We start from the raw sequence: 22,992 nt of genomic DNA on the forward strand, positions 1-22,992 counted from the left end.
CGACGAGTTGGGCCTCCAACTCGCCGAGTCCCAGTGTAAAATATGAAGTTTTTCTTGAATTTAAATACGTACCTGAAACCGGGTGTTACATATTGGTTTTGATATGGGATGACATTATGGATGTTTTTATACTATCGGTTTTTATGTTAACTTAATTAAAATGAAAATTTTGGTTTTGACTTTTGGGATGTTACAATGACCTTCGATCCACTAGGTGATATGCCATCTATCTTGGAAACAATATTATCTCGTGGTCAGGTCGAAAACAACGAACTGTCTCTCGTTCATATAGGAAATCCGAGTATAAAGCGTTAGCTGACATTGTAGCTGAATTCACATGGCTCGAAGCTCTTCTTAGAAGGATGTAAAGTGTGTATATGTGTGTGTATGCAATTTTGTTAGAACGATATTCTATGAAAATGCCAGAATATATTATGATCGAGTACATATTTTGATTGAAGTAACTTCTTGTAGAAAAACAAAATTTTTGAACCTTCAGTTGAAATATAACATGATCCTTATATATTCAAACATTGTAATGCAAGTATAGATTCATACATATTCTTACAAAATAATAGTCTAAATAACATCCTCAAATATACAATTATTGAACAAATATATTTGATTACTAAAATTAATTAATAGATAACATTAAAAATTTACCTTATTTAATTAATTCTTAAACTATCTTGCCTAAATTAAAGGGAATAATTAAATATTTATTTAATTAGTAAATTAATTAATAGATAACATTAAAAATTTACCTTATTTATGTTTTGAAATAATTGGCTCACATTGATTCCTACATCCACACAATAATTAGTTAGAATACTTGAATATAACTCTCGTTCTCTCTGTGTGTGTGTGTGTATGTGTGTGTGTGTATATATATATATATATATATATATATATATATATATATATATATATATATATATATATATATATATATATATACTAGTTGTGAGACCCATATATTATACGAGTTGATTAAAACAAAATGGTAAGTACGAACGATTAGATAGAAATTTTATTTGAATTTGAAATTGAAATAAGTGAAAATTATGAGAAAAAAAAACATGCGAAAAATAAATAAATTAAAATTATGTGTTTAGTGTGTACTAAACGTATTAATTATAACAAAATGTTAAACATAAAAGTTTAAACTGTAAATTTATTTGGAATTAAATTTGAAATTTAAAATTTAAAATTTAAAATTTGAAATTAATAGTCATTATAGTAGGTTTAATTTATGGAAACTAAATTAAATTGAAAATGAAAATTAAAGTAATGACAAGTGGAAAATAAATACATTTCAAATTATGACAAAATGACATGTGACTAATTTTATGAGAGAAGGACATGTGACAAAGTTATTTTCATTTATTAGGGTAGATATCTTGTAATCGTTGGTCATAATAATACACATACAACATTACATTAAGTTCGTTTCTTTAAAGTGAAAACATGGTATTACAAAAGGATTTTGTCCATGAAATCTATATGAATAACTTTGGGTAGTTGCTCATCGTGTCATCATATTGCTTCTAAGTTTATTCTAAAGAATGAACATGAGACAAATGTTTTTTAAAATCAGTTTTATAGTTGAACCGCTCGTATGATCGGTTCCCGGTTCGACCGCTGTCCAATTGGTCTACATCCGTACTAGGTGTGTCGGCATCCGAGTTATGTACAATCCGCAGTACAGATAACCTGATTGATCGAACTATTCATTTTTTCTTTGGAAATTGACTATTTTGAATGTGCTAAGTGAAATCCAACTATTTGAGTACTATAAATTGGTTCAAACGGTTTTTTACTGGTTCTATCACACCGTTTTTGAAGAAAACCGTCATGATCGATCGAGCTATTCATTTTTTCTTTGGAAACTAACTATTTTGAATGTACTAATTGAAATCCAACTATTCATGTACAATAAACTGGTTCAAACGGTTTTTTATCGATTCTATCACACCGGTTTTTGAAGAAAAACGTCATGATCGGCTGAGCTATTCATTTTTTCTTTGGAAATTGACTATTTTGAATGTGTTAATTGAAATCCAACTATCCAAGTATAATAAACTGGTTCAAACGGTTTTTTATCAGGTCTATCACACCTGTTTTTGAAAAAAATCGTCATATTCAATCTGGTCTAGAACTACGGGTAAAATCAAATGTTGTTGAACCGTTTTCGCCCCCGATTCCCGGTCTGACTAGTTCAAGCTGGGTTTTTAAAACACTACTCAAGATAACATGATCGATCGACCTATTCATTTTTTTTGGAAATGAAATGTTTTTTAATAATTAAGTGAAATTCAACTATCTAAGTCTAATAAACCGGTTCAAACGGTTTTTATTAGTTTTATTACATCGGTTCAACCCGATTTTTGAAGAAACCACCCGTTTCAATCCAATCTCAAACTTAGCATAAAATCGCACATAGTTGAACTACTATCGTCCCCTCTTTTCAGTCCGGAGTTTGGACGGTTCAAATCGATTTTTAAAACATTGCATGAAACTAATAATATATCATAAAAAGCAATTTGTGAATAAAATTTTAAAGTTTATTGTTTTTGCTTTCCTCTTCCGGTTCCAATTGAAATTCCGATTCTATTTAGTAAAATCAAAAGTAGAATAATGGAATTTTATAACATAATCGATGTCTCATCAATCGCCAGCTAAAGTGTTTATTTCTTTTAGTATGACAACTAAACTATGTAGTGTTCTTAAGGCATTTTTATCATTATAGTCTGTAGATATAAATAAGCAAGGGTGTGGCGACAACAACCGGTTACGCCATCAACGATAACGACAGAATAAATAGGGGGTTAATTTTTGAATAAAATATAAGTTTGGGCCAGGTCTAAAATTAATACAACTTGTCATTTCCCGCCATACCTGCCCCGTCGACTTTTTTATATGATGCAATTCATAATTAATATTTCATTGGTAATTAAAGAAAACAAGTTGTACGACTACAAACTAATCGTTTCTTTTATCACTAATTAAATGTCTAAATTATACTATACATAAGTTTTTCGTATATTACAGAAAAATCATTTAAGAAATATACTATATTATTTGCACTTTTTATGTACTATTTAAGTGAAATGTAATAATTTTGTTTCGAATTAAACCGAGTCTCATATCCTTTCATGAGTAAACACTGAGTTAAGTTGAGTCGGCATATAAGTTGAGTCGGCATAGTTCAACTCTCTAAATTAAGAATAACCATAAATCAAAAATATTGATATTAAAATAACCATTAATCAAATGATTATTTATATACATTTGACAAAACTATAGCTGGAAAATGCAAATTGTATCTTTATTTTGTATAGAGTGTTCAACAAAAATAGATGTAAACATAAAACTCAAAAACTAAAAACTGCTAAACACTCTCAATGCTGTTTGGAATAGTTTTTAGATTTCTTTTTTTTAAGAAAAAAAAAAGAGTATAAGTTGAGGCTTACTCACTTGGCTAACAAGATGTCTAACAATGAGTTACTAACAAGGAGATCCTATATTCTATCTTATGCATATACTAACCCGACGTTCTAAAAAAATGCTCATGTTTAAATCCCAACATGCTCAAACATAATTTTTGGCAATTTGAATTTTGAATGATTTAGAAAATAACAGGAATAAAATCTATGTACACATGTATTTTTTTTTTAAAGAATTAAAATAACTCAAGACAATTTGTTTGTTATAAAATTTCAATATAACCACATCAATACATCATGACAAAGAAATTGTTATTATTATTTTATAAATTAAAAGTTAATTGGTACATTTTCTAGACATATGAACCAAAATCTACTTATTATGCTGCAAGTATTGATTGTAGTTATATAATCTTAAACTATTTATAATGTTATGGTCTTTTATAACTTTAAATTAAACAATATTATTTATATAAAAAGTAGTGATTATTTGGTTGTGAGATACTAATAAAATAACATTACTTTGTTATTTACATCTTAAAGGTTGCATTTTGTTTTTTCGTAATGGTGTAAATGTATGATCAATTGGAATGAAAAAGAACATAACATATGTTATTTTTATAAATTAAATTACATTTTATTAAAAAAAGTAATTTTGAAAGTTAAAGTGTCTAAATCATCTGAAGTTGGTTGCCATATATCAACTTTTGATAAATACAAATTTTAGGTTAGCATATTATTGACGGAAATAATTTGATTAATAATTAAATATCTAAAAGGAATAATGTTATATGATAAAGTGATAAACTATGATCACCAGTTCCTTAAAATATGAGAAAATTATTAAAATTATTGTCTTTATTTTTAATAAAAGAATATTTTTTATGTTTTTATTGTGGTTTGACAAATAAATAAAATAGATAGAGGTAGTCAAGTGTCGACTATTAAATGCCAGTTGTCAGTTGGGCCAGAAAGGTCCAGGTATTAAATGCCTATAGTGAACTGTTGGGCCAGTAGGACGAGATTTCTTTTGGATATGTATCTATGTTAACCATCCAAATCAATGATCTTAACTGTCATAAGAAAAATACAAATCAGTGTAATTTGTTTTTTTTTTCGATTTAACCACAAAAAAGAATTTGTTTTTTAATGTTAACCACTAAGAGTTTTTTTTTTTTTTTTTTTTTTTTTTTTTTTTTAAAAACCACCACATAAATTTGTGTATTCTATAAAAACTATGAGAGTTTGAATATTGTTTGATATAACTACTTGAAAAAAAAATTATTTTCGACTTAACCATAGATAGTTTGAACTTCTTTTTAACAAAACCATCATTCAACAAAAAAAATATAATTTTATGTTTGTTATTTGAACTCACTAATGGAAAAAAAAGAGTGGTTAAACTAGAAAAAAAAATCTTTTCGATGGTTAAACTTAAAAAAAAAATCAAAACTATGGTGGTTTTTATAGAATTTGGCCGAAATTTATCATAAACAATTCTTATATTTTGATTGTATATTCTTACTAAATTTCAAAGTTGCAAACTTAAACCATCCCATAAGATTCATTTTCACTCTCACAGGTTGTATAATATTTTATATATTGTAATATAATAACCGAACATAAACAAAAGTAAACAAACAAGACAGTTGTACATGTTCGTTAAATAAACTAAATAAAAAACAAAATCTTGTTTATTCGTTGATTTATTAAAAAACTAATATAAACAAGCTTCCCACGGAATAGTTTACGAATAGTTTTGTGAACATCTAAGTCGTTTACAACCATATTACTAATTGTTAAAAGTGTTTTTACAATTAAAAAAACCTTAAACTTATTAAGAAAATCTTTTGCATTTATATTTGCTTCTACAAAAAAAAGTACATAAATATAATATTGAGACTATATTTAAAAATAATAGAAACCAGCAGGTATGGACTGGACATATAGGACATATAGGCGAATTACCAATTAGGTTAGCCAGGCCCAACTATTTACTAAGTTCCTCTAAACTACAGATGGCCCATGTGTATTTCTATATTAATAAGGCCCAAGTGTATACTTATCAAGTTGCTATTTTGTTGAATTTGAGATAACATCATGTTATGAACGAAAATAAATATATTGGCCGTTTTTTTTTCCTAGTGATTTCATTATATTTTATAATAAGAAATTATTTTAACAAATGAAGTTACAAGAAATAACAGAGCATACTTTACATATTTTTACAAATATAGGTATGTATTTTAACCTTTACCCATAATAGCAAACATACTTGCATTTATTTACCCATTATTTATAGCAACACACTTACAATTTTTCTGATCGATAATAGCAATATGTTACTCAAACATCAATGTGAATACATTTTCTTCACACACAATAACAACATATTTTATAATTCTGAATCATAATAACATCATACCTATATTTCCTAATCGATAATAGGAATAGCAAAATACATTGTTATTCTATGCAATTTGCTAATTTTTAAATTTGGCCCATTTGACTGGTTGAAGATAAAATTGAGCACAAATCCATTCTAAAATAAATGAATCAAAATTGATACCTCTAGTCAACATGCATTTATAAAAACGGAAGATTTCAAGAAAAATTATCAGAATTGGATCAAATGATGACAATCTACAAGTAGTGATTTTATTCAGACAAATTCTTTCTACAAGATGCACAGATTTCTTACCAGATCTACCTTCTTCTAACTACTGATTTACATTCTTTCTGAAGAACATGAACATCTAGACAAATGAAAATAGCATACAAGAAACTTACCTATTTTCCTGCATTTACAAATGTAACACAACTAACAAGCATGGCATCATCAAAATCCAAACCAAGGTAGTTTCAGGGGAAATTTACCCTGAAACCTGTATGAACAATTGGCGCCATCTTTTTGTAACTTGATGATGAACCCAAAGGTAAAACAGGAGGCATACTAAGAATAGCATGACGATTAAAAGTAGAACCACAATTTGCAACACGATTATACCTTTGTGTTTGCTGTTTGTTCATGTCAGAAAGAAGACTGATGTACTCTTTTGCAACAGAAGGTGAAAACCCATCATAAATCTTCGACCATTTCTTCTTCTGTTCATCTTCATTGGCAAATCTTAGTGCCTCCATTTCCTCCCTTGTGTACGCCATTTTCTTTGATTCTACACTTGCAGTTGCAGTTTCACAGACATTTTTATCTTCTTCTTCTTCTTCGTTCTTTTTAGGGTTTGATTGCAACCCATCATCATTGTCGATTACGGGTTCAGTTTCTACCGGTTCGATGGTGGATTCTTCTTCATTTTCATCTGACGCCTTCAAATTTGACGCGGGTTCTTGGAAGGACCCGTCAATGATCCTTTCGGGTTCACTTTCAGTTTCAGAAACCAGATGTTCTTGAACATCAGCGGCTATCGAGTTTGGACCAATGGAATCCTTCTTTCGGTAAACAAGTTTCACTTTGGGGTACGTTTTTCTAAACCCATTTGGACCCTTTCCATCTCGAATCTTCTTATGCTTTGCGCTTTGATCTTCAACCACTTGAGTATTATTCAACTTTTTCTCTTTCACGCATTTCATCGAACACCCCTTCCCTTTCTTGGATACTTTGTTCCTTTTCTTCTTGCCATCATTTTCTTGCTTTGGATTCTTCGAACCACCAAGATTTCCTGGATTATGTCCGATACCCACATCAGTTTCTTTCCCATAAGAATTCTTGAACCCAGAAACAGCAGCAGTGGCCTCGATTAGAGCCGTATCATCAATGACTTCAACCTTCAGTGAACATTTGACATCTTCTACGTTTTCTTTCGTCATCCGTTCTGTACGTACCACCAATTTCTCGAAACACCTTTTCTTGTGTTCTTGATTTGTATCAATAATATCTGCACTACGAATTCGAGTTGAATCCATGCTCTTCAGTTCAAACGAGTCGCGATTTCCAGAGGAACCCGATTTGTTCCCGTCATCAACGAAGAAGTTCGATGACCCCATTAAGGCATTCGACTGTGGGTCTCGATGATGGACCTTCTTTTGAAGGATAGCCAAAGATTGATCCGCCATGAATTCGCTAATCAAGAAATAAGCGTGAGAACGAGCGAGGATGATGCTTTTATAGTTGGTATCCGTTGAAATGACTCAAGAAACGGTTGATATCAAGACGAACCGGATGGGCTTTTTACCGATTGCATGAAGAATTATCCCCTTTTAAACAAGGGAATTTCACAAAAAAGTCCCAAACTTTTGGGAAAAGTTACACTTTTGTCCCAACATTTTTTTTTTGAACAAAAAAACCCAGGGAACCGGGTAAATTGAACATTTCGGCCCTATTTTACCGGTGACCTTCATTTAGCCGGTTAAATTGGCTTATGTGGCAAGGACTTGTTTACGTGGGTTTAATCGATCTCATTTACACACATACATACACAGTACAACTTACCTCTCTCGTTTCACTTTCTACCTCCCCTCATTAAACTAGGGTTTTTTTACCCCCGTGCAGTTGAAATCATGGATGACATCCATGATTTTGATACAATAGATGTGGAGCTGGATGCGTACTTCAAAAAGAAACAAGCTTCCCGATGCAAAGACGAATTTCTCAATATTCTATGTGAAGAAGACGATTACGAGGCAGTAGATGATGCTCAAACTGAAAATGATGCTCAAACTGGAAACGATACTCAAACTGGAATCACTAAAGAAGAATCAGATGAAGATTATCTGGAAGGTAGTAACGAGGAAGGTAGTGATGAGGAATTTGAGTATTCCACCCACAATCCAAAGGTGAAATGGAACAAAATGAGACCAATGCTTGGTGAAAGGTATGAATCCCCACATGAACTGAAACTGTGTTTGAAGAACTATGCTGTTAGTAAGGGTTTTCAAATCCGTTTCAAAAAATGCGATAGTGTTAGACTAGTGGCAATATGTGGAAGTGATCCAGAGAAGTGTCCATTTGTGGTTAGGGCTTCTTGGATGACTACTGAAAGGTCTTTCCAAGTCAAAAAGATGATAGACATTCATAAATGTGTTAGGAATTTTAACAATTCAAGGCTTATGGATCCTACCTGGTTAGCTAGGAAATTTGTGAAGGAGTTGATTAGGAAACCTAATTTAAAATGCAAAGAGATGCAGGTAATTATACAAAGTAAATTTCATTGCAAAATTTCATGGTCAAAGTGTTATAGATCAAGGATGAGGGCACTGTCATTAATTCATGGAAATTTGAATGGCCACTACGCAAGAGTTTGGGATTATGGGCATGAGCTACTGAGGTCCAATCCAGACAGCACAGTTAGGATTACAGTTAATGTAAACCCTGATAATACCACAACATTTCATAGATTCTACATTTGCTTTAAAGCAATAAGAGAGGGGTGGAAAAGGGCATGTCGTAGGGTAATAGGATTGGATGGTTCTTTTTTGAAGGGACAGTGTAAGGGTGAATTGTTAACTGCAATAGGTAGGGATGCCAATAATCAGGTGTATCCTATAGCTTGGGCAGTTGTTGATGTAGAGAACAAGAACAACTGGAAATGGTTCCTGGATTTGGTTAATGATGATCTTGGATTGCAGGGTGGAAAGGGTGTGTGTGTAATCAGTGACCAACACAAGGTAAAGTAACTATCTCTTTATTTTTCATTATTTACAATAATGTATGGTGTTGCTAATTAACTTTTTTTTTTCATGTTATAGGGTCTTGTTGAAGCTAGTAAGGATATTCTACCATATGTTGAGCACAGGCAATGTGCAAGGCATATCTATGCCAATTTCAGAAAAGTTTATAGTGGAGTGCAGTTCAGAAACATGTTTTGGGCAGCTGCAAAATCTACCACAGAAGGAGATTTCAAGTTTAATATGGAAAGAATTAGGGCAATAAGTTCTGCTGCTTATGATCATCTCATGGCAAGGGAACCAACTTCATGGTGCAGAGCTTATTTCTCTACTGGCTTGGCTTGTGAGGCTGTAGAGAATGGGATTGCTGAGTGTTTCAATGCAATCATTGTAGACGCAAGAAAGAAACCTTTGCTGACTATGCTTGAAGAGATTAGGCTTTACATGATGGAAAGGGCTTTCAATCTGAAACAAGAAGCTGAAAACTGGGTTGGTGAAGTTTGTCCTTCCGCGGTAACAAAGATGGAAGAATTTGGAGAAGACATTAAGTAAGTATTCTCAATTGTTTTGTTTTTACATGTTCTATCTTATGTGTTTGCATCTTATGTTCTATCTTATATGTTTGCAGAAGTTGGCATGCAGTTCCAAGTGGAGTGAATGAATATGAAGTAAGGAATGGGTTTCAGAACTATGGAGTTAACTTGAAGGAAAAAATATGTGCTTGTAGATTATGGGAACTTTCAGGAATACCTTGTGTGCATGCACAAGTGGCAATATTGTACACCAATCAAGATCCAGTTAACTTTATAAGTAGTTGGTTCAGCAAGAATAATTACAAGGCAACTTATGATCAGAATATACACCCAGTTAATGGAAGTATCTTATGGGAAGAAACAAGCTACACTAAGCCCCTTCCACCCATTGAAAGGAGGATGCCAGGAAGGCCTAGTGTTAAAAGAAGAAGACATGTTTCAGAAAATCAAGACAAGTACTCTCAAGTGTCAAGCAAGGGTAGAACTGTCCAGTGTAAAAATTGTCTACAAAGGGGACACAATAAAACATCATGCAAGAATCCTACAGTGGTTCCAGAACCTCAACCAAAGAAAAAAATGGGCAGGCCTAGGTTGGAACCTGATTTGGTTAATTGGTCAGGAACTAAAATAGGATCTAGAGGTGGTGGAAGGGCTGGTGGAAGGGTTGGTGGAGGAAGGAGTAGAGGTGGTGGTAGGGCTCTAGTGGAAGAGGCAATAGAGGTGGTGCCATTCCAAATGTTGAGAGTGAAGGAGTCCAAACAGAATATGGGAAGGGTACTTCTGAGTTTCCTAAATGTGAGCCTGAAGATGTTGCCATTCCAAATGTTGAGAGTGAAAATGATGCAAGTCCAGATTTACAAGAACTTAGCTTAACAATTGACAACCTAAGGAAATCTTTATACACTACAGAAGAGATCATGGACTGTCTTGGACTCACTGAAGCAGAATTACAAGAAATTGAAGGTCTTGGAGTGAGTGAAGCAGAAGTACAACAAATTGAAGATGTGGATGTTGCTATGTCACAAGTATGCTTTCTTTCTCATTATTCATTTTGTGATGTTAAATCTTGCTAATTGGTCTTTTTGTTATGCTTGTTACAGGATGTTGGAATTGCTAGCCAAATAACAGTTGAAGAACTCCCTACAAATCATGTACTTGGAGATGAGGAAAGGATGAATGGGGAGGATGGCATAGATGAGCCAGGGATGGGTGAGGTAATGACGAATGAGGAAAGGATGGATGGAGAAAGAGAAATACCTAGCACACAACAATTGAATCAAGTCAGAAAGAGGACTACAAAGAGGAGCAAAGTGAATCAAGTCAGGAGGAGGAAGCCTTCGGAAAGGATAACAGAGATCCAGTTGCAAAAGGTGGTAGTTGTCAAGAATGGAAAGGGGATGAGTTCATCCAACCCCCTTGGTCTAGATTAGGGTGTTTCTGATCCCTACTTTTGTTAAGAACATGTATAAAACTTTTGGGTTTGGGAAAATGTTGATAGCCCCTTTTGTTGATAGCCCTTTTTGTTGATAGCCCCTTTTGTTTACATCCATATAAACTATAGGCTTTGGGCCCCTTGATCATGTTTTTGGGCATTTACACAACTTGCCATACAACTTGTTTGGCTTTGGTTAATATTACTACATGTTCTATGATTAACAATGTTTATGTTCCCTTTGGTTATATTGATTCCTTGTTTTATAGATTCCAGTCATGCATACATTACTTGTGCTTACAATGTTTGCTTATATGGATACTAGTTATGCATGATTCCGGTCATGCTTGATTCCGGTCCTCTTATGTTAAACTTGTTCTGGCTTTGGTTAATATTACTACATGTTCTATTTTATTTTCCCCTTCTTTTAATTGCCTCCATAATCCTCTTATGTTAAAATTGATGTAAGGGTAAAATTGTCATTTCAGACACTAAACCTTCAAAATCTTCCCACGAATGTGGCCATCCATTCTTGAAAGCCATACCTGTCAAGGTTGAAAGCCATATCTAGTTATGCATGATTCCGGTCATGCATGATTGACTCCATTATGTATTGATTCGTTTGTGTATGAAGTCCATTATTAACTTATTACAGTCATACTTTGATTCCATTCATTGATTACAATCAATACATTTAAAGTTCATACATAAACTAGATACTTCATTCATAATCATATGAGTAACAAGATACTACATTCATAGTAAACTAACAACCCTTAGTCATAACCAAAACAAACACAACCAAAATACATTAAAACAACTTTCTATCCTACCAATCCATCAACATAACCAACAAAAACACAAAAAAACCACAGAGACATAAAGCAATGATTTCCATCTTCCTCCTTCCACTGCTTGTTGTGCAATTGGTTGTTGTGCCATTGGTTGTTCCACAACGTCTCCAAAAAAGTTCCCAGCTGGTTGTTCTTGCCCAAACTCCCCAAATATTCGATGGTTCTCCAAATCGACATTGTTGTGTAATACTAATAACAGATCTGCATACCACTGACTTGGTAGAGGAGGATCCACCCAACGAAAGTACTTGCAATCTTTGAGTCCATTCTGGTAATTTGGGCATCCTATAAACCTTCTTCCTGGGTTTAATGGAGTCCATGAAGTCCATCTTCCTACAGGATCACCACAGTAGCACCTCTTTCTGAGACGATTCATTGAAGATGAAGAAGACGAAGAAGACATTTGTCTTGGTCCTCCACTGCTCCTGCTTCAATCGTTGTCTGCTAGGGCACGAATGAAGTTTTCCACTATATTTAGAGTTTAATACAAGGCCATTAAATGACTCACCAACCACCTCAGCAAGTCCTTGCCACATAAGCCAATTTAACCGGCTAAATGAAGGTCACCGGTAAAATAGGGCCGAAATGTTCAATTTACCCGGTTTCCTGGGTTTTTTTGTTCAAAAAAAAAATGTTGGGACAAAAGTTTGGGACTTTTTTGAAGATTTCCCTATAACAACTTATTGTCATAAGAGTAAATTACACGAAAGGTACTTGTGGTTTGGGTTAATTTGCATGTTTGGTCCCTAATTTTTCTTTTTAACTCGGATGATCCCTAAGATCCATTTTTGTTGTGCGTTTGGTCCCTCTCAAAACTAAAAAAAGACTATATTGCCCTTAATAATTTCTTTTTGATTTTATATTATTTGATTATATATTTATGTTACTTTTATTTTTATTTATTATTAAAAAACATATTTATAAATAACTATAGATGGGTCCACCACCCTCCGAATTTTTCTGGTGAACACTCCCTTCCCCACCAAAAGTCCGACGAACCTTCTCCACCAAATGTCCGGCGAACTCTTCCCCACCAAAAATCCGTCGAACCCTTTCCTACCAAATTCCGACGAACCCATCCATACCTGGTAAACTGCCCACCCACCGTACCGATTACCCCTTCCCCTCCAGTTAGGGATGTGTCTCCACCTTCTGAAAATGATTTGCTGAATTCTAGTGATGATCAAGAACTGCAAGATAAAACCTATAATATTCCCACCAAACTTCAAGAATCTTTGGAATATCTTGATAGTGATAGAGACCTGATCAGTAGTTTGACTGAGTTGACTTCGTATGGAGATTTGTTGGATCGTATTGATCAACATCTGAACAAAACTGAAGCTGAGCTCATGACAGTTGTGAAATTCTCAAGCTCTATTCTTGAAATTGAGAAAAGCCATGAAAATGTGAAGGTAAAACAACTGATGGGAGTTCTTGATGCTGTTCGAGACCTTAGAGAGAGGTATAAATATAATCTATTGTTTATTCAAGATGATGATTACTCCTATTGAACATTTGACTTTTTTTTATGCTTGCAGAATTGCTAACATTATGCAAAAAGAAGCAGAGATGGAATGAATATGTATAAGCATGCTCAATTGTTCCAGTCAGATCTGGAAAATGAGAAAGAAATTAAAAGTAAGGGGATCTGAATTGAATCAATTGCTCCAGTTAGATCCTTTCAGTCTTCTATGATCGGATTCTCAAAACTCACGCCGATGAGAGAGTTTCGATTGTTGGCGAGTATTAATGGCTCGATGAGAGTTTGGAACAACGACGGTGGAAAGTGAGAAGGAGGCGGCGGGTATGATCTGGACATTCTACCCCGTTCATCCTTCTACTGCCGATGAGGGAGAAAATGGGTAGAAAGGGAAAGAGAGGTAGGTGATAAAGGTGAAGAATAAAAGAAAATGGGATCTTGATCGTTAAATATTTTTTAAATAAATAAATAAACCATAAACAATAAAAAAAATGAAATAAAAAGGGTAATATAGTCTTTTTTAAGTTTGAGAGGGACCAAACGCGCAATAAAAATAGATCTTAGGGACCGTCCGAGTTTAAAAACAAAGTTAGGGACCAAACTCGCAAAATACGCTAAACCACAGGGACCATTCGTGTAATTTATTCTTATCTTAATTACTCATGATTAGTAATTTGAAAAATTAAGCACAAATATGATACAATTAATAAGATGTGGATATATAAATATGTTATAGTATGTTATAAAATAATATATACAAATAGTCTATCAAAGTTTACAATAAATAAATAAATAAATTTTAAAAAATAAATTTAAAATACATATCTTTCAAATAAATTTCGATATTTTCAAATTAGCCAAAAAATATTAAAAATACTACTATTAATGAAGACTTTGGGCATGGTCCATGGAGTGATGCTATGTGATGTATAAGTCGTATGTATAACTCTTGTATAAATTTTAAATTCACATTAAATTTTATATTTTCATAAGAAACTTTTAAATCCATAACATTTTCAGTTTAGAAATATTTAAGTTCACAATTGAAATGAATGGCCCGACAGTTTTTTTTTTTTTTTTTTTTTTTTTTTTTTTTTTTTTTTTTTTTTTTTTTGAACGACAAACTAATTTAATCTTAAACTACTCTTAAATTCACATATGTCTCCGACGAGATTTGAACCCTCAACCTTAAGGAGAGAATGCAACATCTTATACCGTTGAACTAAAGAACGCAAAAAATGGAGTTGAACCAAATGAGTTATGGCTATTTAAAGTTGAAGTGAAAATGGGGATTTTGAATTTTACGCAGGGCATACGTTATGTGTACGTATGGCGTACATCATTAAAGGATGACGTGGGCATCCTTGAGTATGCAAGGCGTACTTACGCTGACCTTAAAACCCTAAATTTTAGGGTTGAGCCCATATTTGAATACATTAAGTCCCTTGAGGCCTCCTTTATCACCAACCTCCATTTCCTCCTTCTTTCATTTCGAAACCCTAGACCTCGAGAGCTTGTTTTGGACCTTAGAGTGTTCTTGATGCCTTGTGGAAGAAAGAGAGGTACATCATTGAGGATTAGTGGTCTTGAAGCTTGAATATTAAGAACTTTCATCGCCTTTGCAAGCTTATGTAGGTATAAAGCTCTCACATTTATGGTTATATGATTAGATCGAAGTTTTAGCCTTGATTTGCAAGCTTTTGGTCCCATGGTTTTGTTTCTTGTGAGTAAAAGCTACTCTAGAGCTCAAGTTGGTCATTTTATGTTGTTTATGAGGATCATGTGTCATAAAAATGAAGTCTTTGTTGTTATTTCTCCCTCGTGCAAGAGTTTGAGGTTATTAAAGAGTGTTATGGACCTAGGGTTTGGTTTTGGGTTCTATTAAGCCGTGCAAAAGCTTAAAGTTGACGAATTTATCAGTTAATACCTTTCCAAGATCAAGATCTACGAGTTGGACGTTTAGTCTTTAGGTATTAAGAGCTTAAAAGTCGATATTAGCATCAATATGTGGGGAGTAACCCTGGAGTACGCAGTGCGTAATGAGTTTTGCCCCGTTTTCTCTTCTACATAAACTCAGTACGTGGGGCGTAGTCAATGAGTATGCATGTCGTACTCCCAAAAGTAGAAATAAATTAGTTTGGGCCTTGGGCCATGATTAGATGGGTTTAGCCTTAGAAAGGTAAAATGGTCTTTTACCTTTAGTAAGAGAGAATATGAAATAGACCTTTGGTTATGGGTTATTACCCTAATTGTTAATTAGGGTTGGTTTTCGATATGTTCGGTGAGAGGAGCCTTTGTAGCATCAGTGTCACACCCCAAAACCAAGAACAGCGGAAACGTTCTAGGGCGGAGGACGTCATCTACATTATCATAACAATGCAAAGTAGTAAATAAGCAACAACATCGTCCATTGCATTAATAGTATAATTCCATACAAGTGTGTTCTTTAATAGTAATAAGACACCAAAAATAAATATTCAAAATAAAAGACGAGTCTTGAAGATGCTCCGTCTTCTCAAAACCTGGTCATCGGTACCTGTCTACTGGTGACCTGAGAATACAAGTTATTTTGAAAGCGTAGATCAACATTTAAGCTGGTGAGTTCATAAGTATTTAGTGTCAATGTTTGTATAAGTTTGATGAACATGTTTGTAATTGAGCAATGTAAATGTTTGTATATGCTGGTGAGTTCATTGGGTAATATTATTACACACTCGGTAACCACCATACATGTAGAATAATACTTTGAACATTGGAAAGCTTTGATTTCATTTACAACCTAGAATAACATACTTTCGACGGGTTATGTGAGACATTTCTGTTGGAAGTGTGTCCAAGATCATTAACTAGTTGGTGATATTTCTAATAATAGCAGGGTCCTTTTGTGTTGCCCTCAAGACTCAAAATTGAGTAGAATATATAATAGGAGTAATTAGTTTATTAATTATTATGGTTTAATAATTAATTAGAAAATAATTGGAAAACAATTTGGGAATTAATTAACAGTTTAAATAATAAAAGGGTTGAACGTGAATTAATCAATAGTTGATTGATCAGGGAACATTCCAGAACCCTAGAAGAAAGGGGGTTGGACGAAAATTCCCTTTGGATAAAGGGAATTTCGTTCATAGCATATCCCATCCCACATGGGTGGAAGGATAAAACCCTAGGAGGTATCCAAGGCTATAAATAGGGCCTTAGGGATTCATTCCTGCTTGCTCATTTTTCTGGCTTGAGTATTCGCCACCTTCTTTCTCCCTCATTGTGGAAGAACTTTTCGTGAGTTCATCCCTCCTAGTTTATATTTGTTTCTACTCTTTTGAGTTCATTGGGTGTGAACCAAGATAGGGATTCTAGTTTAGATCCTCATCGTCCAAACAAGGTGGCACACACAAGGAGTCAAGCTCGAAGATCATTGGTAGTTAAAGAGGTTAGTATTCTTCCTATATTTTCGGTTTTCCTAGGGTAGAAGTAATAGTATGAAGCCATAGATCCATAGGGTGCATGTACACTTAGGTAAATCGTTTTGTTGTTTCGATTATTCCGCTGCCTAGTTATAGAGTGTATTTGATGCATATGTTACCCAACAATTTCTTCAACCATTACGCTAAGGTGCTGTTTGTTTTTTTGAAGTCAAAATGTCTGCAGTCTGCGGACCACATCTGCAAGCCTCTGCGGCAGAAGAGGTAGACCAAATGTCTGCAGTCTGCAATAAAAAGACTGTTTGTTTTTAACGTCAGCGAGATGTTAAAATAAATTGATTTTTTAAACTTAATTTCACATCATAAACATTGAAAATACATTTTTAACAAAAAAAAGAAAGAAAAAAAGAAACTGCATGGTGGCCCATGTTTTTTTTGGTTTAGGTTAAAATGAGGTCTGAAGACCTTTGAAGACAGTGGCCCATGTCTGCGCCAGGAAGACCTTGCGCAGACGTTTTCTGATCTGCGCACTTCCAAAAAACAAACAATCTACGAGGGCATATGTCTGCGCGTTGTCTGCGCGGCGCAGACAAAAGTGGTTGCGCAGATCTTCACACAAAAAACAAACAGCCCCTAAGTCTCTGCCTTATAAGTTATAATCGTTAAATTTTAAATGAGCGGGAGAATTTTGTATAAATCTATATGAGACTGACAACCCCCACCTATGGTTGTTAGCTATAACCATGATCGACGGGTCAAGGGTAACAATTGTCTTAACATTTTCACGAAGTCCGAAGAAGCATCGTGGCGGGCAACATTACAGTCTATAACTCGATTATAAGGGCTCACTATAACATCGAATAGTGAAATTCCAGTGCAAAACACATTTATAAGTATGGTTATTTACTTATACATAACATTTATAAGTATGGTTATTTACTTATACATAACATTTATAAGTATGGTTAATTACTTATACACAACATTTATTAGTATGGTTATTTACTTATACACTTGATTTTTGGATAATAAAATCACATGACGATTCACACTTCTTTTTATAAGCTTAGAAGTTATGGGAACTTTTAATTTATAAATGTTTTTTTTATAATACATACATTCTTCTTTTACGTTGAAGGCGTACAAATACAAAAATTTTTACAAGACGGAGATACGATTTTTCATCTACGAAAAAATCTCAGATTTTTCTACAACTAAACCTTATAAACTCACAAACTTTATGTTGACTTTAAAACGACATATAATCTCAGGAAACAATTAAGCTCGGATTAGTGGAGCTACTTTTGAAGACAAGACACCAAATATCATTACGGAAACTACTATATTTGATAACATGCAAATCTTGTAATGTATTTTGATACTAAGTAACATTTGGGTCATGTAACTGAAATAATCATATGATATGATAGTTGTTTTATGTACTTGTGTTTCAATGTATACAATTATTGTGATATTGTAATTCTCATTCCATCTCGGACATTTCCGCCATCCGGTTTGGGGGTATGACACATTTTAAGGAAAAACCATTGAGGTAGCCCATGACACTTGGTTGTAAGATCTTAGGGTAGCTTATGACATTCTAGGGAAAAGACCACGGGGGTAGCCCATGACACTTGTATGCAAGACCATGGGGTAGTCCATGACAATGTATGTATGATATGTAGTATTTTGGGAAATTCACTAAGTTTTGTGCTTACAATTTATGTTTAAAATGTTTTTCAGGTACTTCTGGTTCTAAGAGAAAGAGTTCAACATGATTGCATCGCATCCACTAGTGTTCCGCCTTTGATAATATGAATTGTACTTTGATAATTATTTTATACATTATCATATATAATGAGATTTTAAACGAATGATTGACGGTTTTAGTTGATTTAAAAAAAATACTTAGTATTTTTGGGATGTTACATGTGCAATCATAGACTTGTGCAGAAATTTACAAAAATAGTTCACACTTTTACCATTATTTTAGGATTCATACCCATGGCAGCCCCACCCAACTTTCATATTTTTCATTTTGACATCTTTTCTAATTTTTTCTTTATAAAAATTTCAACTTTCCTTTAATATATTTTCTAAAACTTTGTGTGTTTTGATAAACAACTTTTTCAATTTCTTTTACATCTATTTTTACAATTGTATTTTTATGAATTCGTTTTTTACAAAACTATTTTTTTTGAACTTACTATTTTATTATCTTTACATATTTGTTTTTTTAAGTATATCCTTATTTTGATTTTTTATTGTTAAAATTTGTTTTCTGGTTTTTTATATATTTGTTTATATTTTTGTAGATTGTGAAAACATATACATATTGTTTCTTTTAAATATTCATTTTCACAAACCAATATACATTATTCTTTATAATCATTCATAGTCCCACTATAAATTATGTTTTGCTATAATTACTCTTTTAAAATACAATGTTAGAACTATATATGTATTTGTGGTTGTGTGTGTGAGTGTCACTTTGTTCGTGCGTATAGTTGTGTATGTGTGGTAAAAACAAAAAAGTGCTTCGATATTTTTGTTTTTGCCGCACATATTGTGTATACATCTCTCAAACAAAGTCATTTTTCTGTAAAAAATATTGCTTAAACTTGCCGTTAATAACAATTATGAGATCTCATTATTGTGGGCTTTCACATGAAAAATGTTTAAGATGTTTATGTGTTTGCAAACAGATTTTATAAGGCAACGGAAATGTATGAAAGTGTTTTACATGTTGATCGGGCTCCAACGGACGTATGTGTGACACATATCTCATATGTGACAAAATAGCGTTTTATTAAAATTAAATATATATATATATATATATATATATATATATATATATATATATATATATATATATATATATATATATTTTGTAGTTTTCATCATAAAAGGCATGTTATCACAGTGTAGAGGAATAAATTAAATATCTGTGATTTTAGTGCTATCAACATATTTTAATGTAATTATTTTTAATAGTGAGACAAACTAAACTTCATTTACTAACCGAGCTTGAAAGTGCAGAGGTGGATACTTGGTGTGATAATTATGAACTCGAAAATACAGGGGTCCGGGGGCAGTACCCCTGGGTGCAGGGTTCTAAGGGGTTGCAACCACTTGGCGAGGTTTAGGGGCAACGCCTTGAAACCTAAACGGATTTTACATCGGCTTCATGCAATTTCCCGCCAAAACTCTCTCGTTGACATCTTGATGATGTAAGCATTAGTTATGTTTAATAACTACCGGTTTTGGCGCCAAATATAGAGGCAACCGCCATAACATCTTTTTTCTTTAGTATAAAGACATTTTTCTGATTTAGAAAAAGAGTTTGAACTAATATACACAAACAATATATTTTGTTCTCGCTATCTCTACAGAACACAAAACAATGTATATTTTTGTGTTTTGATTTTGGAAATGGATGATTTTCAAAATTGCATTTCTTAATTATCCCAAATTGAATTTTGTGACCCAAGGACATAAAATGTCAAAATCACATATTTTGAATGAAAAGTGATTGGAATCAACGATTCTTATAATATCCAAGTTAATTGATATTATAATAACTCAAAATCTTAGGCTAAACTGTTTAAACAGAAATGAAAAAATTGATATCGCAACTTTTATGTTAAAACTGCAATTGCAATATTTTCATATCACTTTAAACAGAATTGAATTGAGATTGAGGTTTAATTTTTTTTTTTTTCAAAAGCAAGAGAGCATGTTGACGCCACGTGGCTCTCGTTTTTGGTATAATAAGGAAGACTTGTTCGATTTCTCTTTGGGCGATAATGAACTTTTGTTTGGCCTGATTAGGCAAAAGATTGTTAGAAGTCCCCAATCCAATCTCTGCAATCCCTAAATCGAATACTCGGATAATTTTCTTCTAGGCAAGTTCCAAATCTCCAATGGATAAATCGAACCCTGATCAATCTCCAGGTACTCGTCTCTCTGCTTTCTGTCGTTTGTTCATATTTGTTCCCTCAATTGTTTATTTGTTTTCATGTTTATTCAATATCACAAGAACACCCACCGATTCATTTCCATCCGATGGATATTGTTATTTCTTGCATAGTTCTTAGATTGTTGATAGGACGATCCGAATTGTTTTTAAGCGTCTTGCCAAAGTTATTCTTTGGAGCACGCCAAGTGTTTGTTGAAATGCGATGCGATAATTAGAATCGACAACGAATTCCAACAAGTAAATAAAACAAGGGGTTTTCAAATTTCTGTCGATTGATGTTTTGGAGCTAGAAATTTCATGTTCGTTGGGGCCGGATTGCCTGATGACCAATCTTATGATTACAAATTCTTGTTTATGCAAACATATAGGCGTATACCATAGATTTATGATTAGAATCATGTATGCTTACGATACTGCTTGAATTGACATTAGGTAAAAAAGAAACGGAGCCTCTAGTGCAAACCGAGAAACACCAAACACAAAACAAGGAAACTCATGGATTACGTGATGATATTGATGCCAATACTCCAATTAATGATGTGAAAGGTCCAAATGTGTTTGAAAGAGTAAAAGAGGAATTTGAAGCCATAACTGTATCGATTCATTCTAGAGATAAAAATCAAGATTCACCTTCAAGCATCCAAGGGTATGTTGTCAGCAGTACATTGTTTTCCATATATCATCTATCAAAACCCATGTCTGGATTACTTTTCTGGAGCCTATAACCGATTCATGATCATATCATTTCAGGGGTGACACCACATTCACAGGCACTCCCAGTAAACTAAAGATAGAAAACCTACGAGTACAAACAGGAACATATAAAGAGAAGTCACCACATCATAAAGAGACACATGGAAGGGGAGAGGAGATTGATGTGAACACCCCAATCAGTGAATTCAAAGGCCCTAGCATCTTTCACAGGGCTAAAGAAGAGATTGAAGCCATTGTTGACACTATGAATACAAAGAAAGAATCTGAACGTGAGGCTGCATCACCAAAGAAGGAAGGTAGCTTTCAAGTTAAACTTAGTAAAGTCAAAGTAGAAAACCTAAAAGGAGAAGCAGAAACAAGTAAAGAGAAGTCACCACATCATAAAGAAACTCATGGGAGAGGTGAAGACATTGATGTGAACACACCAATCAGTGAGTTCAAAGGTCCTAGCATCTTTCATCGAGCCAAAGAAGAGTTTGAAGCCATTGTTGACACTATAAACACAAAGAAAGAATCCGCATCACCCAGAAAGGAAGGTGGATTAAGAGCTAAAATGAGTAAACTTAAGATAGATAATGTGAAAGTGCAAGGAGAAACAAATAAAGACAAGTCACCAATGTCTCATCATAAAGAGACTCATGGAAGGGGAGATGAGATTGATGTGAACACCCCAATCAGTGAATTCAAAGGCCCTAGCATCTTTCATAGGGCTAAAGAAGAGATTGAAGCCATTGTTGATAGTATTCAGTCAAAGAAAGAATCTGATGCATCACCAAAAAAGGAAGGTGGATTCCGAGCTTCTGTTAGTAAAAAGCTACAGAGAGTTTATAGTAAGGGCAAGAATCGTGATTGAGATCTTCATTTATATTAACCGAGTTGAATCAGCATATGTTAGAAGGACATGATCCATGATCCATGATGTGTACACTAATACTGCAAATTTCATGGTTCTCAAAGATTGGATAATTTTAAAGAAAGCTATGTTGTTTTTATTGGCTAGAAACTAATCAAACTATGCCCTATATTTTTAATTGCTACAAGCTTATTATATGTGCAGTGAAAGCAAAGCTTCAGGTTTTTGAAGAACCAAAAAATGCACCAAAAGTGTCCAGAATGGAATCACTGTCAAAAGGGCCTCTGATTCATGAGGAGAAAACAATGTATGTATCTCTGACTCAAACATATAATTATCCGTGGCTTGTTGTTGTTTAATTAATCTTTAAGATCTGTTGTTTCAGTAGAATCTTCTTATCAGATCTGAGTTTCTTGAGGACAGTTTCGCTGATAAGTCAGCTTTGAATTTTTCTTTGGTTTTGATATCAGTTTGTTTTAAGATCTATATAAAGAGCATTCTTGCTTACTGTTAAAATAGAATCATTTTTGATTGAGCACATAGTTTAAGAACCAATTTCAACAAATTCGTGTTAGAATCCAAGTAAAGACATGGATGCATTTTCTATATGACAAAAGGGAAACATGGATATTCTTCAAAAGCTTCCAAGTTATGGTT

The 22,992-nt window shown here is 33.4% G+C and overlaps 2 protein-coding genes across 2 annotated transcripts; both read left to right on the forward strand.

Moving 5' to 3' along the window:
• The first annotated feature begins 7,588 nt into the window (after positions 1-7,588).
• Positions 7,589-11,245, forward strand: LOC111919915 (uncharacterized). Its single transcript, XM_023915467.3, has 4 exons — positions 7,589-9,068; positions 9,150-9,616; positions 9,697-10,626; positions 10,702-11,245. Exons 1-3 carry the CDS (start codon positions 7,962-7,964, stop codon positions 10,472-10,474), a joined length of 2,352 nt encoding a protein of 783 aa, XP_023771235.2. The 5' UTR covers positions 7,589-7,961; the 3' UTR covers positions 10,475-10,626; positions 10,702-11,245.
• A 9,327-nt stretch (positions 11,246-20,572) lies between these two features.
• Positions 20,573-22,474, forward strand: LOC111919926 (uncharacterized). Its single transcript, XM_023915476.3, has 3 exons — positions 20,573-20,743; positions 21,201-21,414; positions 21,519-22,474. Exons 1-3 carry the CDS (start codon positions 20,713-20,715, stop codon positions 22,333-22,335), a joined length of 1,062 nt encoding a protein of 353 aa, XP_023771244.1. The 5' UTR covers positions 20,573-20,712; the 3' UTR covers positions 22,336-22,474.
• Positions 22,475-22,992: the final 518 nt, after the last annotated feature.

Source organism: Lactuca sativa, chromosome 8 (assembly GCF_002870075.4).
Source record: "Lactuca sativa cultivar Salinas chromosome 8, Lsat_Salinas_v11, whole genome shotgun sequence".
NCBI classification, from domain to species: Eukaryota; Viridiplantae; Streptophyta; class Magnoliopsida; order Asterales; family Asteraceae; genus Lactuca; species Lactuca sativa.